Here is a 15,976-nt window from a genome sequence, read left to right on the forward strand (position 1 = left end):
CTGCATTTCTGATCACGTCTCTTAAACAAGAGGGTCTGCTGCATTCTTATGTTCTCAATAACTCTCCTGAAGTTTCAGTCACTTTTGCTCAACATATCTTTCTGGTCTATGTAGAATGCGTTTCCCTTCCAAGTATACCTCGTGGTAACTGGCATTGCAAATACTGCGAGAAAAAATCCAAGAGCGAAATTGCTGGAGACTATATTGGTAATTCTTCTGCAGTTGGGCAAGTAGAAGGAGTTGATCCTCTTGACCCTGTTGATCAGTTAGCTGGACGATGCATTCGCGTCGTCAAGAACCTGGAAGTTGAAATAAATGGGTGTGTCTTATGCAGGTAATCATTCTGATTGAGTCGAAATTCTTCTTCTTTATGTGTTGTATACCTAAAAATTGTTTGACAACTCTGTCCTGAAAGGTTCATGGGTCTCACCTGTACTGAGACGATCAGGTCTATCTTAAATCACTTGTTTCAGAAGACTGCTAGGCTTCTTATAATAATTACCTGTTCTAGTGGACCATTAGGTCTTTGTTATAGTGTTTTAAAAGCACCGGTTTTGATGTGATAACTGCGTTTTGTATTTGTCTGGCCAATGGTAGATTAGATAAAACTAAATAAGTATTTATTTTCACAATCTTAGCTAATAAAATTTTTTTTTTTCAGTGGTTCTGATTTTTGTAGATCAGGATTTGGGCCCCGGACAATCATAATATGTGATCAGGTACTTTCTCAATCGAAATGAGATCTTGAATTAAATTATTCTGTAAATTTCATATCAAATTAGTTACCACTTTTACTCTCTCTATTTTTGCAACAGTGCGAAAAGGAGTACCACATTGGATGTTTGAGTAGTCAGAATATTGTGGATTTAAAGGTGACCACATATAGCTTCAACCCCAGCTTACAATCTTCTGCGTTTGTTCACAGATTCGATCATTATATTTAGATTGTCTGCCCTGATTTCAGCTTACACAGGGTAATATGATATTCTGACAGGAATTACCTAAAGGAAATTGGTTTTGCTCCATGGACTGTACGAGGATCAACTCCACATTACAAAAGTTACTCCTTGGTGGGGCCGAGAAGCTTTCAGATTCTTCTTTGGGAATAATACGGACAAAACAAGGGAGTACTAATGTAGGTTCCATCAATAATCTTGACATCAGATGGAGGCTGATCAGCGGCAGAGTTACTTCTCCAGAGAGCCGAATGTTACTGTCTCAGGCATTGGCTATTTTTCATGTAAGTGCCTCTACTGTTCGAATGTTTAGAACTAGAACTCTGTGATGGCCACTTTTTGTTTCGATTAGATAATTAGTAGTTAAAAGTTAAAGGACGAATTGGTTTAGGTCATGGCTGACTCTCTTTCCATTTAATCTTGGCCGGAAAGTTATGGGGCAGGGTAACTCGCAAAGGCTGTGCATACTACACAGTACCCAAGGAAGGTTGCATAGGTTTACATTACCCGTAGTGTATAGTAAATTAAAATTTGAATCTTGTATATATATGAACTAAATTATCATCTTGATTTGGTTAGTATGTACATATATATCTATTTCTGTGCCTACAAGTTGAACCAAAGTAAGGCATTACCATGAATAAAAAGTACCCTCTTCTGGAGAATTTGTATAGTATCGAAATGCAGAAACTTATTGCGCAAGATTTATATCCCTCTGCACTTTTAATTGAAGCATATGAATATATGGCCACTCTAACCGATAGGAATTTGCTAAACTCTACCATCGTGTCCTAAGTTTGTGCGTGTCTTTCTTACAGGATTGCTTTGATCCTATAGTTGATCCAATTTCTGGACGCAATCTTATTCCGAGAATGGTTTATGGGTGAGGACTTTTCCATCTATGCCTGCTTCAAGTAGCTTGACTTTGATCCTTATAACACTTTCAAATACTATCGATAACAATCACAAGTGCATGTTTTGTTTAGGAAGACTATGCAAGGACAAGACTACGGGGGAATCTGCTGTGCTGTTTTGACTGTTAAGTAAGATATTTTCCCTGTCGCTACCTAACAAGAAGCCATATTGATACTGCGGTTAGGCATTGATTTCGTTTTTTCTGCTGCTAATTTACACAGTGCGACTGTTGTTACTGCTGGACTACTACGAGTATTTGGCCGAGAGGTTGCAGAACTTCCATTAGTTGCAACACGCATGTGCAGCCGAGAGAAGGTAATGTCTTCTTTGCTCTTTAAAAACTATATCTAGAAGCGAAAGGCTGTTTCCTGATTGACTTCAGAGGTTCCTTCCTTAACCGATGGGGTATTGTACAAAACAGGGCTACTTTCAATTGCTCTTTTCCTGCATTGAGAAGCTACTCTCATTCCTTAATGTTGAAAGCATCGTGGTTCCAGCAGCTGAAGAGGCAGAGTCCTTATGGATGAACAAATTTGGGTTCAGAAAACTTGTACCTGAACAGGTAAAACGATAGTTTTTGACACGCTTGTGAATTGTGTAGTTTTTAAAATTTATTCTAAGATAATCTCATAACAATTAAACCCTTCATTGCTACAGCTCAGCAAGTACATAAAGACGTGCTACCAAATGGTGAGGTTCAAAGGATCATCCATGCTGCAGAAACCAGTGCACTCGCACCAAGTCGTTGACAATAAGATCGAAACCGGTGTATCTTTAGAAGAAAATTTTGATTTGAAACAACCCAATGAGTTGTATGTACATCCTTTGTGTTGAGGTAAATCAAGTCATGTATTTGGTTAAAGATGGATTTGAAGAGTGAAGGGTTTAGGAGGTTTTTAATTAGTTCTTACAACAAAATCTGTGTAAATTTTGTAGATGCGGAGCTGTTTTTTGGTTACATATTAGGTTCACATTTCTTACAAAGAAGAATGTTTTTGTTTGGATATATCATGATCGTTACTTTCTTTACAGATTATGCTCTTGTGATATCATATTTATTCAAATATCTACCAAAATTATTATTATGAAAGCAAATTTATAGTGGGATCCAGTCTTCAGTTGAAAAATAGTGTTTACTCTTGAGGGCGATACTTGAAATATGTAAAAAACTAATTTCAAGATTTAATAGACTTAGAGCATTTTAAAATGATAAAAAAATATATATTTCTNTTGTACAAAACAGGGCTACTTTCAATTGCTCTTTTCCTGCATTGAGAAGCTACTCTCATTCCTTAATGTTGAAAGCATCGTGGTTCCAGCAGCTGAAGAGGCAGAGTCCTTATGGATGAACAAATTTGGGTTCAGAAAACTTGTACCTGAACAGGTAAAACGATAGTTTTTGACACGCTTGTGAATTGTGTAGTTTTTAAAATTTATTCTAAGATAATCTCATAACAATTAAACCCTTCATTGCTACAGCTCAGCAAGTACATAAAGACGTGCTACCAAATGGTGAGGTTCAAAGGATCATCCATGCTGCAGAAACCAGTGCACTCGCACCAAGTCGTTGACAATAAGATCGAAACCGGTGTATCTTTAGAAGAAAATTTTGATTTGAAACAACCCAATGAGTTGTATGTACATCCTTTGTGTTGAGGTAAATCAAGTCATGTATTTGGTTAAAGATGGATTTGAAGAGTGAAGGGTTTAGGAGGTTTTTAATTAGTTCTTACAACAAAATCTGTGTAAATTTTGTAGATGCGGAGCTGTTTTTTGGTTACATATTAGGTTCACATTTCTTACAAAGAAGAATGTTTTTGTTTGGATATATCATGATCGTTACTTTCTTTACAGATTATGCTCTTGTGATATCATATTTATTCAAATATCTACCAAAATTATTATTATGAAAGCAAATTTATAGTGGGATCCAGTCTTCAGTTGAAAAATAGTGTTTACTCTTGAGGGCGATACTTGAAATATGTAAAAAACTAATTTCAAGATTTAATAGACTTAGAGCATTTTAAAATGATAAAAAAATATATATTTCTTAAGAAAAAGGGTTAAAATTCTAACCTCTCACACTTAGAATTACATACATGTCTTTTCATAATTAGTTCAAATTTTATTAAGATAAATCATATGCACAACAGTTTAAAAATTTAATGAAATAATTTATATTTTATTGTTTTATATTTTTTTTAATAAATAATAGAGAAAATTATCTATCTAACAAGCTCTATTATGCATGACTTGGTACTTTTTCATATTTTAAATATGTTTTAAGCAAATGTTAAGCATTTTTTGTGCAATTTCTTACAGTGAAGAATGTTTGTATTTGGCTAATATCAAGATCGTTACTTTCTATTCAAATTATGCTCTTAGTGATATCATTTTTATTCAAATATATACCAAAATTATTATTATGAAAGCAAATTTATTCAAATATCTACATACATGTTAAAGTGTTCATCCAAGGCTTAGTCGATTTTATTTTTGGCAATTGGCTATCATTATATTAGGAATGTATGTATGATTAACTCTCAAACTTCTTCCTCACAGCATAAGTAAATTACATTACTGCATAAGAAGAAAAAACATTTAACTCTCAAACTTTTTCCTCACAGCTACACACTTCTCTTTTGAACCGGCTAATCTCTCTGAATCATTATGTCAAACAAGAAAATGATAACAATTCTCATTGTTCTTCTCACCACAATCTCTCTCTCTGTGTCTCCATCTTAGTCTTCTTTTCCTACAACAAGAAACACCGAAGGATGCCTCCACTCTCTTGTGTTCATTGTTGATTTGAATGGTCTTGGTAACTTCACCAAAGTCCAGAAGGCTATTGATGCTGTACCTGATTCAAGCCTTTCAAGGACCCTCATTATCATCAACTCAGGAGTTTACAGGTTGTTATTCAACCTTAAAACCTATGTTCTTTAAGTTCTTTCACTACAAAGATTGGAAGATATAGCTTCGGAATTTGTCACATTATTTTTTTGTAGCTAATTTTTGCGACGATTAGTTACTAATTAGTTACAAAAAATTAAATTAAAATTTTAGTAGCAAAATTGTAGTAATTTATAATAATTAGTGACACCACTAGATACAAAAAATAATTTGTGAGAAATAGTCACTGATAAGCAACTATACTTTTGTGATGTATGCTTTCATGAAAAAACAGAGAAAAAGTTCAAGTTAGTAAAAAGAAGGCAAACATTTTGATGCAAGGGAGAGGATATGAAAGAACAATCATTGAATGGAATGATACTGCTCAGTACTCATCAGGAGGCACGGCAAATAGCTACACTTTTGCTATTTTTGCAGATAATTTTGTGGCTTATAATATAAGTTTCAAGGTAAACTATCAAGATCTCACTTATAGAACCTAGTTTTTTAATCTGTTATGAGTTCTTTTATATATCACGTTATAACCATTGTCTTAAGAACCTAATTCGTATAGTTAACTCATGGGAAACTTATAACCATTGTCTTAAGAACCTAGTTTTGTATATGTTATGAGTTCGTAAATATCATGTTATATAACTTTACTAGATTAGGACCCGTGCTAGAGCACGGGTTGAAATTCCTTTTATTTATATTATAATTTTAGAATAAAATATGATTCTAAAGATCATGATTAATGCTAGATTAGGACCTTAAAAACTTTTAAAATCAATCATATAAATTATATTTTATTCGAAAATTATAATATAAATAAAATGAATTTTAACCCGTGCTCTAACACGGTCCTAATCTAGCATTAATGTTTAATTTTTAATTTCTGAATACGATCCCGAAGATCACGATTAATCTTGTTAAATTAGCGAGATTTGATTATTTTTTATGATTGAGAGTATATTTTTATCCCTTTAATAATTTTTTTATTGATGTGGTTTATCAATAAAATATGTGGAAAATAAAATGGTAATATTGTGATTCTAGATATTTGGAACCATATACGTGATCTTCCGAAATAAAGTTTGAAATATCCATGAACTATCAATTTGGAATAACCCGTTTAAGATTTTCTGTTACAATTAAGATTTTATTTGTTACAATTAATATATGGATTAATTTATAATATATGTATAACCTATTTGTAATCATTTATTAAAATTATAAAGTCTACCAAAACAATGTTGTGTACTTCCGTTTTATTATAAAGGGGATTGTCTTAAGAACCTAATTCGTCTGTAATGTTATGGGTTATCATATATAACTATTGGTAAACTTATAACTTTTCTTAGCGTATATTATCTCACATGTTTAGGTATTCAACCAAGTAGTTAACTTTAGTGATTGAGATATCTCACATAACTTTGTAATTAATGGCTCTTAGCATGTTAAGCTTTGTAATCGTTCTCTGTTAACTTCTTCATCTTTGTTATATCTTCCTCTGTTTCTATAAGGACCATTGTCTTAAGAACCTTATTCGTCTATAATGTTATGTGTTCTCATATATATCCTTGTAACATTGTCTTAATAACCTAATTCGTTTGTAATTTGATGGGAGGAAGAATTTCGCCCCAGAACCAGAACCGGGTGTTGAAGGTGCACAGGCCGTAGCTGTAAGGATTGAAGGAGATCAAGCTGCGTTTTACGGTTGTGGCTTCTATGGTGCACAAGAAACGCTCTATGATAATCGAGGAAGACATTTCTTCAAACAATGTTTCATCCAAGGATCCGTCGATTTCATCTTTGGCAATGGCCTATCATTGTACGAGGAATGTGTGATCAGATCCATTGCAAAAGAGACCACCTCAGGGATTAGTGGAATGATTACAGCTCATGGAAGGGAATCAAAAGATCAACGAACAGGCTTCTCTTTTGTGAACTGCAAGATTGATGGAAGTGGCAAGGTGTGGCTAGGGAGGGCATGGAAAGCCTATGCCACTGTTGTCTTCTCTAAGACTTCCATGTCCAAAGTCATCTCTCCTGATGGATGGAATGACTTTGGAAATCAAACCAGAGACAAGTAAGTTGCTGTTACAATCTAGTTTACCTTGGTTGCTGCTTGCTGCTACACAAATATCTCGTAGGATTGCTATTCTAGTTTGCTTTTATTTTCTTGTGTGAAATACATTTGCATATATGATTTCAATGACTATGGTAATTGTGGAGAAATGTGGAAAATTATCATGCTGCACTTGTAAGTCAAGGCTATTACACGCTAGAACAAGACCTACTTGAATGAAATATGCCTTCTTCCTCAGGTTCCATTGTCAAAGAATGTCTTCCGAAACATCTTTCCTCTGCTTTTGATTTTTCCTTATCGTTTCCTCTCTTCTTTTTCCAGGACTGTGACTTTTGGTGAGTATAGATGTTATGGAGAAGGAGCTTATTACAAGGAAAGAGTTTCGTATGGGAAACAACTAACAGATTCAGAAGCATCTCCATTCACAGACATATCTTACATTGATGGAGATCAGTGGCTGAATGGAACTACACCAGCTGAGCTTCACAATGAAGAACTTGAAGAAGATCTTGTCAGTTCTTACTGATAGTATGTAAGGATTCTAATGCATATATGCATAGACCAGTTTCTGTTGCTAATTCACGCATGAAGGGATCAGTTTATTTCATATAAATGTTGTTCTTAGATTAAAATTAAGACATGAAGGATCAGTTGCTTGTTTGGAAATGATATTAAGCAGAACATCTAATTATTATATTCCACATCTTGGTTATATCTTGGTTCATAGTCATTTCTAACGTACGCTAATTAGATCAGGACAGTTCCACTCTTTGTATTTCTACAACGAATGGTCATTGAGGGAACCATATGCATCAGTGGATGTTCCATTGTTTGTAAAGGGATATAACAATGATCATAGACAGCAAGCATGTGTACAATTAGTTACAACCCATAGTAAGAGATGATATAGAGACAAAGCAATGCATTTTTGTGTACTTAACTAACCATCAATGCTTGCTATAACACATTCTTGTCTATCAAAGTTCTTATGCATTCTTATGTACTTATAATTACCAAACTTCTCCAATTGCCCATTCTTGTCAACCAAAGTACCCATGTGCGTGTAATCTGTTCGTAAAGACATGATTTCTATCCATATCATCACTAAATCAAATAAAGAAAGCATGAGCGAGTGAGGCCCTGAACAAATGCACACGAGGATTGGAGGAGGTTGCTTCCAGTTGTAACTTGTAAGTAACTCTCTATCAAACTTCTCTCCTTGAAGCTCGTTCATCTATGTTTTTCATCAACGCTCTGCACATAGGTGAGTAAGTGACTGGTGTTACTCGTGATTTACAGTTTTTCTATTCAGAAAGAAAAACAAATAGACTTGCCTTTGCTGTTTTCTGCAGTCTGAAAACAGAACCTTTACATTAGGGAGTGTAGTTTCCTGTGGAAACTGGCTCGATGGTCTCATCTCCACTCATGCAAACACCAGAGAAGAGTCAGAATACCAAGAGTTTGGATTCAAGATATGATTTGCCAAAAGGATAGCCTAAAGGAGTTATTTCTAATCAACTGTAAGCCATTGTGAACTTCTGATTCAACTGAAAACATTGAATAGAATCAGGTCAGGTGATTCAATGTACGCAACATTTAAGCAACGATGCCTTATATCTATTGCATGCATTGTGTTTCCATCATTTTTTCTCTGTTGCATATACACCAGTTTTTAATCTTGATGTTCATTGTTTTCCTTACGCATTGCATCATCTCTACATGACCAAAATGTACTCTCACCTCCATTCTCATGACTGTGAATCACCCTTTTCTTAACTTACTTCTACAACACGCTTTAGCTTCACCTCGGTCTCGGTGTGATCCTCATTCAGAACTCTAGGAACAGCAACACAAAAAAAAAAAAACATCTTCTCTTATATTTTCGTTGCCCATGACCTCATCGTTCTCATCGTACATGTTGTATAACACCATCAATATTAACCGAAACTCCCGGAAACGAATCATATCAGAAGAAAACCAAACTGGGAATCAATAAGAAAACAGAACATAGAACAGAACAGAGAAGCAAGCAAAATTGAGTTTGGCATTATTGACTTATTGATGACATTGTAATAGACCTCTCATGTGGGTCAGGAGAGTACTTAATATATAAAAAGACTAGGGAGCTTAATCATTGAGCATTCATAGAGGGGGCAGTGCTGCACCAGGTGAAGGAGACGGTGCTTCACCTTTTCGTAGCGGGGGACATTGCTTGAGGCAATTTTCTGGTTCGGTGAAAGGGAAGCAAACGGTAATATCTTCGATACAGCACAAAAACTCGAGTTGCCATGGCTCTCCCATAAAGTGTTGAAAGCATCTCTCTATTCCCTTTGGATGATCGGGATCTTCGTCTTGACCTACAAGCATTAGGTCAAAAGTTTTATCATGTTGCAACAATGAATTGAATTCATGGGGTTTGAAGAAAAAAGGATTTGAATCACTTCTTACATTGGTGGAGTCCGAAAAGAGAGACGATAATGAGAATGATAGCCAAACTGTTACGACCCATCTTTAGTTGATTTTTCTCTACTGATACAACTTTCTTCGATCAAATAAATGTCGTTGACGCTTGGAGTTGCAGATACATATATATATTGGAAATTATTAAGGACAGAATCCATCATTAATTATAATTGATCCATAATTTGGTGCATTAATTTAAAATAAAGAATTAAACAGTACAAGGCTATATATGTATGAATCCCTTAAGATCATACAATTTGGGATACATATCAGTATCACACATGATAACGAATTAGTAAAGTCACATAATTTTTTTTTTTTAAGAAACAAAAAAAACTCTAAAATGTTAGTTGAGTACATATTTTTTTCTTCAGTAACTTTTCTTTTCTATTTTACTCTTTTCCCATATTTTTCCATTAGATAAAAATTCATCACCATTCTGACTGAGACTTAATCCTTCCTCTTTATGTGTCGTTGTGGTTTTTGCTTAATATTGCTTTTACAACTCTGTCCTGAAAGGTTCACCTGTACTGAGACAATCAAAAGTATCTTAATTTTACTTGTTTGAGAAAACCGCTAGGTCTCTTAAAAAGTATTGCCTGTTTTAATGGACCATCAGGTCTATGTTGAAGTGTCTTTTAATCACAGGTTTTGATGTGGTAGCTGCGTTTTGTATCTTTGTCTGTCCAATTTGTATATGATTTTCTGACAGGGATTACCTTAAGGAAATTGGTTTGCTTCACATTACAAAGGTTACTTTACTTCTTAATTGTGCGGAGAAGCTTTCAGATTCTTCTTTGGGAATAATACAGATGAAGCGATCGAGAGAGAACTAATGTAGATTCCATCAGTGATATTGAAATCAGATGGAGACTGATCAGCGGCAGAGTTACTTCTCCTGAAAGCTGCATGTTACTGTCTCAGGCACTAGCCATTTTTCCATGTAAGTGCCTCTGCAGTTCGAAATTTAGAATTACAACTTTATGTGATAGAAATTATTTTGTTTCAATTAGATGATTAGTACTGTTCGGCAAAGGAAAAATTGGTTTAGCTCATGGCTGATTCTCTTTCCATTGAATCTTGGCCGGCAAGTTATGGGGCAGGGTAACTTAAAACTTGAATCATGTGTATATATTATGATCTTGGTTTGGTTAGTATGCACATATATATCTGTTTCTATGCCTACAAGTTGAACCAAAAGTAAGACATAACCATATATAATTAATAAGTACCCTCTTCTGGAAAATTTATTGTGCAATTTTAAAAGAAATTTTATGAATATATGTAAAAATTTCCCTAAATAAGTTCCGAGAATGGTTTATGGGTGAGGAATTTTCTCAAAGCCTGATGCAAGTAGCCTTACTTTGATCCTTATAACACTTTCAATTTCTATCAATAACAATCACAAGTGCATGTTTTGTTTAGGAAGACTATGCAAGGATTAGACTACGGGGGCATTGATTTGGCTATTTATGTTGCTAATTTATACAGTGCGACAACCCAATGAGTTGTATGTTCATCCTTTGTGCTGAGGTAAAGCAAGTCATGTATGTATTTTGGTTAAAGAGTGAAGGGCTTAGGATTTAAAGGAGGTCTTACAATAGACTTGTGTAAATATTTTGTGTAGTTGCAAGCTCTTTCTTGTTACATTTTACTATTTTAGCTCTCTTGTTCCCAAATATCTTTTATTTTAACTGTTTATGTTTGGATTATATCAAATTTTGCTCGTATGATATCATTTTTTATCAAAATTCCACCAACAACGAAAACACTAACAATTTTATGAATCAAATCAAAACTATAAAAATATAGTAAGTTGCTTTCGTAATGGTTTTATTAAGCATCATTAGCCACCATCTTGGCGTGTACCCCCAACTCGCTTGGCTGTCGGATGAGTTAAAAATTATTTCTTATGATCCCAACAACTCCTTTAGAATCATTTAATTTCCAACAATGTATACCCATTTCTATATAAAATTTACAAAACTTGTATACCGTTACATGAATTTTATAGTATATTTTTGGCTAGATTTCATTATAATTTTAAGTTTTACCATTTTAGATAGATAGCCGTGTTTCCTACTATTTTTCGTACTATTACACAAAAAAAAAATATATAAATGTCTCTATGAAAAGTTTCATATACTATGAGCTTTAAAAGTCTTGCAAAACAAACTTTGCAATTGTACTTGTATCTAGAAAAAAAGAAAACGAGATTTCGATTCTCTTTTTTTTTCTCTAAATATTTCGATCCTCTTCATGAACCCATAAAACCAAGAAGAAAAAACAACACTCTGATATTTGTAAAAATCTGTTGATCATCATCTTATTCCATTATTGAGTCTCTCTCTAACTGATTGAAAATGTCTCTCAAAAAACTTATTTTATCATTGTTAACATTTTCTTCTAATAGTTTGACGACAATATTTCAGAATAGATGAAGATTTATGCAACAATTAATTTTCATATTTCATCTACATCAAACGTTAAAGATTTGGTTTTCCTTAAAATAATAAAAATAAATCCTTTAACAAAAAAAGATGGAAAGATATAAAATTGTAATTCAGAAATGCCATTGGATGTTTGATATTAAAAAAGAAATGTTGAATCACCAAACGTATCTGATTTACAAAGAAAAAAGTATCACAATGTCTTCGAAGCCCATATCCTTCACTTTACTCCCACGCCACTCTTCCTCACACATCTCCACACATCTTAATATAAATACCAAACAACATTTTGCCCCCTTTTTACTTTTAATTAGTTGAGTAGAGACACAATAAACCCGGTTCTCTTAACCATGCCCATTAAACCGGTTTTAACTACCCTAATAGCATTTTTCATTCTTGCTCTCTACGCAATTCCATTGCATTCCTCTCTATCTTCTATTGCTACAACTATCATAACCAATTCCCAACTCGGAGCATTAACAATACATTCAACATTCTTTGGATACAGACACCACCATGAGCCAATAAAACGTTGTGAGAAATGGACTTCAAGGCTTACACACCAATACCAGACTTCTCTTGTGTTGATTGTTGATTTGCATGGGTGTGGTAACTTCAGCAATGTTCAAAGTGCCATTGATGCTGTCCCTGATTTAAGCCCTTCCAAGACTCTCATCATCGTCAATTCGGGTTCTTATAGGTCCTATCTTCAACTCCAACCTCTTTTCTTTTTCTCCTATCTCTATTGATCAATAATTCTTCCATATATGTATATATATATATATGATCTATGTAATATGATATATATTTAGTAACGTTTGAGTTAACGTTCGATGTAAGCAACAGGGAAAAAGTTACGGTTAATGAAAACAAGACAAATCTTGTTCTTCAAGGAAGAGGATATCAAAACACATCCATCGAATGGAATGACACAGCAAAATCCGCAGGAAGCACTGCTGATAGCTTCTCCTTTGTAGTGTTTGCAGCTAACTTCACAGCTTACAACATCAGTTTCAAGGTAAGAAGGACATCGAGATCACAACAACAAAACCTAATTATCTAACATATTTGGCGATATGAGTTCTCATGTGTGTATGTTTTAAATGGACGAAGAATATTGCGCCAGAACCGGATCCTGGTGAAGCTGATGGACAAGCGGTAGCTCTAAGGATTGAAGGGGACCAAGCTGCCTTTTATGGGTGTGGTTTCTACGGGGCTCAAGACACGCTTCTAGATGATAGTGGAAGGCACTTCTTCAAAGATTGCTTCATTCAAGGCTCCATAGATTTCATATTTGGAAATGGAAGATCACTTTACCAGGTTACAATTAAAAATAACACATTCATGACATTTTCAAAACGTGACTATAATACTCTAAAACCGCATGCAAGCAGGATTGTACAATTAATTCAATAGCAAAGGGGAATGCATCTGCTGGAGTTACCGGATCAATCACGGCTCAGGGAAGACAATCAAAAGATGAAGAATCAGGATTCTCTTTTGTGAATTGTAAGATAGATGGAAGTGGGGAAGTGTTGCTTGGACGAGCTTGGGGAGCCTACGCTACCGTCGTGTTCTCAAATACTTACATGTCTGGAATCATCACTCGAGAAGGATGGAATGACTGGGGCGACCCAGCCAAACAAAAGTACAAAGAGAGGGTTTTGTCTTTTACATACACGTTTCAAACTATATACTGTATACAAAAAGAATATTAAGTGTATCTTAAATGGATTTATTTTTCAGGACAGTGACTTTTGGTGAGCATAAGTGCTATGGACCCGGAGCAAATTACAAAGAGAGGGTTTCGTTTGGGAAACAACTCACAGACTCTGAAGCATCTTCTTTCATAGATCTTTCTTTTATAAATGGTGATCAATGGCTTAATGATCACACCAACAAACTCTCTGACCTTACATCTAAGGATATTAGAGACGATCTTATTGGGTTTTACTAACGTTTATAAAAGATGCATAGGGAAAAAAAACCATTAAGATATCTAGATACATATATATATATTCTGTTAGTCACACATTGAGATATGAGTTGTGATGAAGATCATATATTTATGTAACTTGAGGTCGAGGTGTTCAACTAGATATCATTCAAGCATAACATCTTCAGACAAACCCATCAAAATGAATAACCATGTGTTGAATTAGCTCTCGTTTTTAAATAAAATTTCTAAGTGATTTGTGAATTTAAGAAGAATAGAGGAAATCTGGTACTGATTTGCTGTAAGTATCCAGATGCAAATTAATTTCATCGAATGAAAAGGAAATTATATAGTCATGACATCACAAACAAATGGTGAAACATGTTAGAATAAAGAATATGCTATATAATCTAACAAATACGTAGATTCATAAGAGGCTTTCACAAATCACCCACCTTAAGAAAGCCAAACAAAGGCAAACCCAAAAATTAAAAACAACCACAAATGAAGAGCCCTGACGTGTTTATATGACCAATATCAATTTGATATATAAAAAGGTAGCGCGGTAGATTAATATATATTTTCAATTTTTTGTCACACTTTTCAGAACTAAAATAACTAACAAAATTATTTTATACTCTAAAGTTAAAACCAAATATATATTCGAAGAGACATGCACACTTTTCACAAGGAAATGTCACTGATACATAGATATATAGTTTTTTTATTAGAAGAATAAACTAATTAAAAACGAGATTAAATGGGCAATGGTGTGATGGTTAAAAGTAATTATTATAAACCATCACACCAAAAAAAAAAGTAATTATTATTAACCATGTAGCAATGGTGTTATTATGTATTACTTTTTTGGTATGAGCTTATTAAAAGTAATTTTTAAAAGTAATAAAAAATTACTTGCTACATGGTTACCCAATGAGTTGTATGTTCATCCTTTGTGTTGAGGTAAAGCAAGTCATGTATTTGGTTAAAGATGGATTAAAGAGTGAAGGGTTTAGGAGGTTTTAAATGAGTTCTTACAACAGAAACTTGTGTAAATTTTGTAGATGCGGAGCTCTTTTTTTTTTGTTACGTATTAGGTTCACATTTCTTACAAAGAAGAATGAAGAATGTTTTTGTTTGGATTATTATACAAAACAAACCACAAGGCTCCAAACTATGTTTGAGAGGCAATTTTTGGATTAGCATACGTAAATGGTAATGAAGTAATGGAGTAATGCACTTCACTTACCTTCCATCTCTCTCGTTTCACCTTAAACTTCTTCTCTCTGTGTTTCATCAATTCTAAACTCCTGATCATGATAATAATCATTACCATAATCATTTCTCTTATCTCTACATATATCTGTGCAATTACACCTATCTCTCGCTCTGCACTAGTTTTTGTTGTAGACTTGAAGGGATCGGGTAACTTCAGCAACGTCCAGGGAGCTGTCAACGTTGTCCCTGATTCAAGCAAGTACAAGACCCTCATCATTGTCAAGGTATTCTATACAAACTAATAGTCTATGTTCTTCTCGTTATCTCTCTTGTGGTAATGTAGGTTTCATGCAAAAAAAAAAACCATAGAAAAGGTTATCTCAAAATGAAAAGGAACATTGTACTGCAAGGAACTGGTTTTCAAAACACTGGCACATTTGAATAATACCGCATCTTCTTCCAATGGCACATTCAAAAAGTTCTGGTTGCGATTTTTGGAGATCATTAGCTTCAAAGTATGATTCTTTGTTTTTGTATTCTTATTTTGAGTATACTTATTAGCTCATTGGAAATTTTGATTTAGTTGTCTCATCTTATAACATAGAGCAAAAAATTAGTCCTTTTTTTGCATAATTTAAATATGTTTTAAGCAAATGTTAAGCAATTGTTATGCAAATTTTATGCAAATTTTAGTTATTTAACACTTATACCATATATGATATGTCTACATATATAAGTACNGTATATATATATATATATATATATATATATATATATATATATATATATATTCATTTATATGTCATATGTCAAATGCGTACACAAATATAATATAGTAGATAATGCAACATAACTTACTTAGTCTTTTTTTTTTTTTTGAAACACAACTTACTTAGTCATGAATCATAAGAATATGTGTGGCTAATAGGAAATGAAAGAACTTGTTGATTGAAATGCAACAAATAGTTGAATGGTTTGAAGCTTTTCAGAGTTGTTTAAATGTTTTTGAAATCGAAATATATATAGTTACACTTGATTACTAAAATATACTATTTTT

The 15,976-nt window shown here is 33.7% G+C and overlaps 3 protein-coding genes and 1 long non-coding RNA gene across 4 annotated transcripts in view; all 4 read left to right on the forward strand.

The window, feature by feature from the left end:
* Window positions 1-2,882, forward strand: part of LOC104788956 — an 8,423-nt gene extending 5,541 nt beyond the window's left edge. The window contains exons 9-17 of the mRNA XM_019245223.1: window positions 8-334; window positions 662-719; window positions 816-872; window positions 995-1,240; window positions 1,775-1,839; window positions 1,943-1,999; window positions 2,093-2,186; window positions 2,293-2,433; window positions 2,529-2,882. Coding sequence (XP_019100768.1) covers window positions 8-334; window positions 662-719; window positions 816-872; window positions 995-1,240; window positions 1,775-1,839; window positions 1,943-1,999; window positions 2,093-2,186; window positions 2,293-2,433; window positions 2,529-2,705 — 1,222 coding nt within the window. The 3' untranslated portion in view covers window positions 2,706-2,882. The remainder of the gene's footprint in view (window positions 1-7; window positions 335-661; window positions 720-815; window positions 873-994; window positions 1,241-1,774; window positions 1,840-1,942; window positions 2,000-2,092; window positions 2,187-2,292; window positions 2,434-2,528) is intronic.
* Window positions 3,108-3,722, forward strand: LOC104785849. The gene is made up of 2 exons (XR_767420.1): window positions 3,108-3,255; window positions 3,351-3,722. It is a non-coding gene; the product is annotated as an uncharacterized LOC104785849 (long non-coding RNA).
* LOC104788957 (probable pectinesterase 15) lies at window positions 4,116-7,378 on the forward strand. The gene is made up of 5 exons (XM_010514716.1): window positions 4,116-4,127; window positions 4,617-4,783; window positions 5,059-5,233; window positions 6,395-6,852; window positions 7,174-7,378. The coding sequence occupies exons 1-5, from the start codon at window positions 4,116-4,118 to the stop codon at window positions 7,376-7,378; spliced, it is 1,017 nt and encodes a 338-aa protein (XP_010513018.1).
* On the forward strand, window positions 12,086-13,965 carry LOC104785850 (probable pectinesterase 15). The gene is made up of 5 exons (XM_010511140.1): window positions 12,086-12,465; window positions 12,612-12,783; window positions 12,879-13,085; window positions 13,160-13,413; window positions 13,512-13,965. Exons 1-5 carry the CDS (start codon window positions 12,116-12,118, stop codon window positions 13,720-13,722), a joined length of 1,194 nt encoding a protein of 397 aa, XP_010509442.1. The 5' UTR covers window positions 12,086-12,115; the 3' UTR covers window positions 13,723-13,965.

The sequence above is a fragment of the Camelina sativa genome, chromosome 5 (assembly GCF_000633955.1).
Source record: "Camelina sativa cultivar DH55 chromosome 5, Cs, whole genome shotgun sequence".
Classification (NCBI taxonomy): Eukaryota; Viridiplantae; Streptophyta; class Magnoliopsida; order Brassicales; family Brassicaceae; genus Camelina; species Camelina sativa.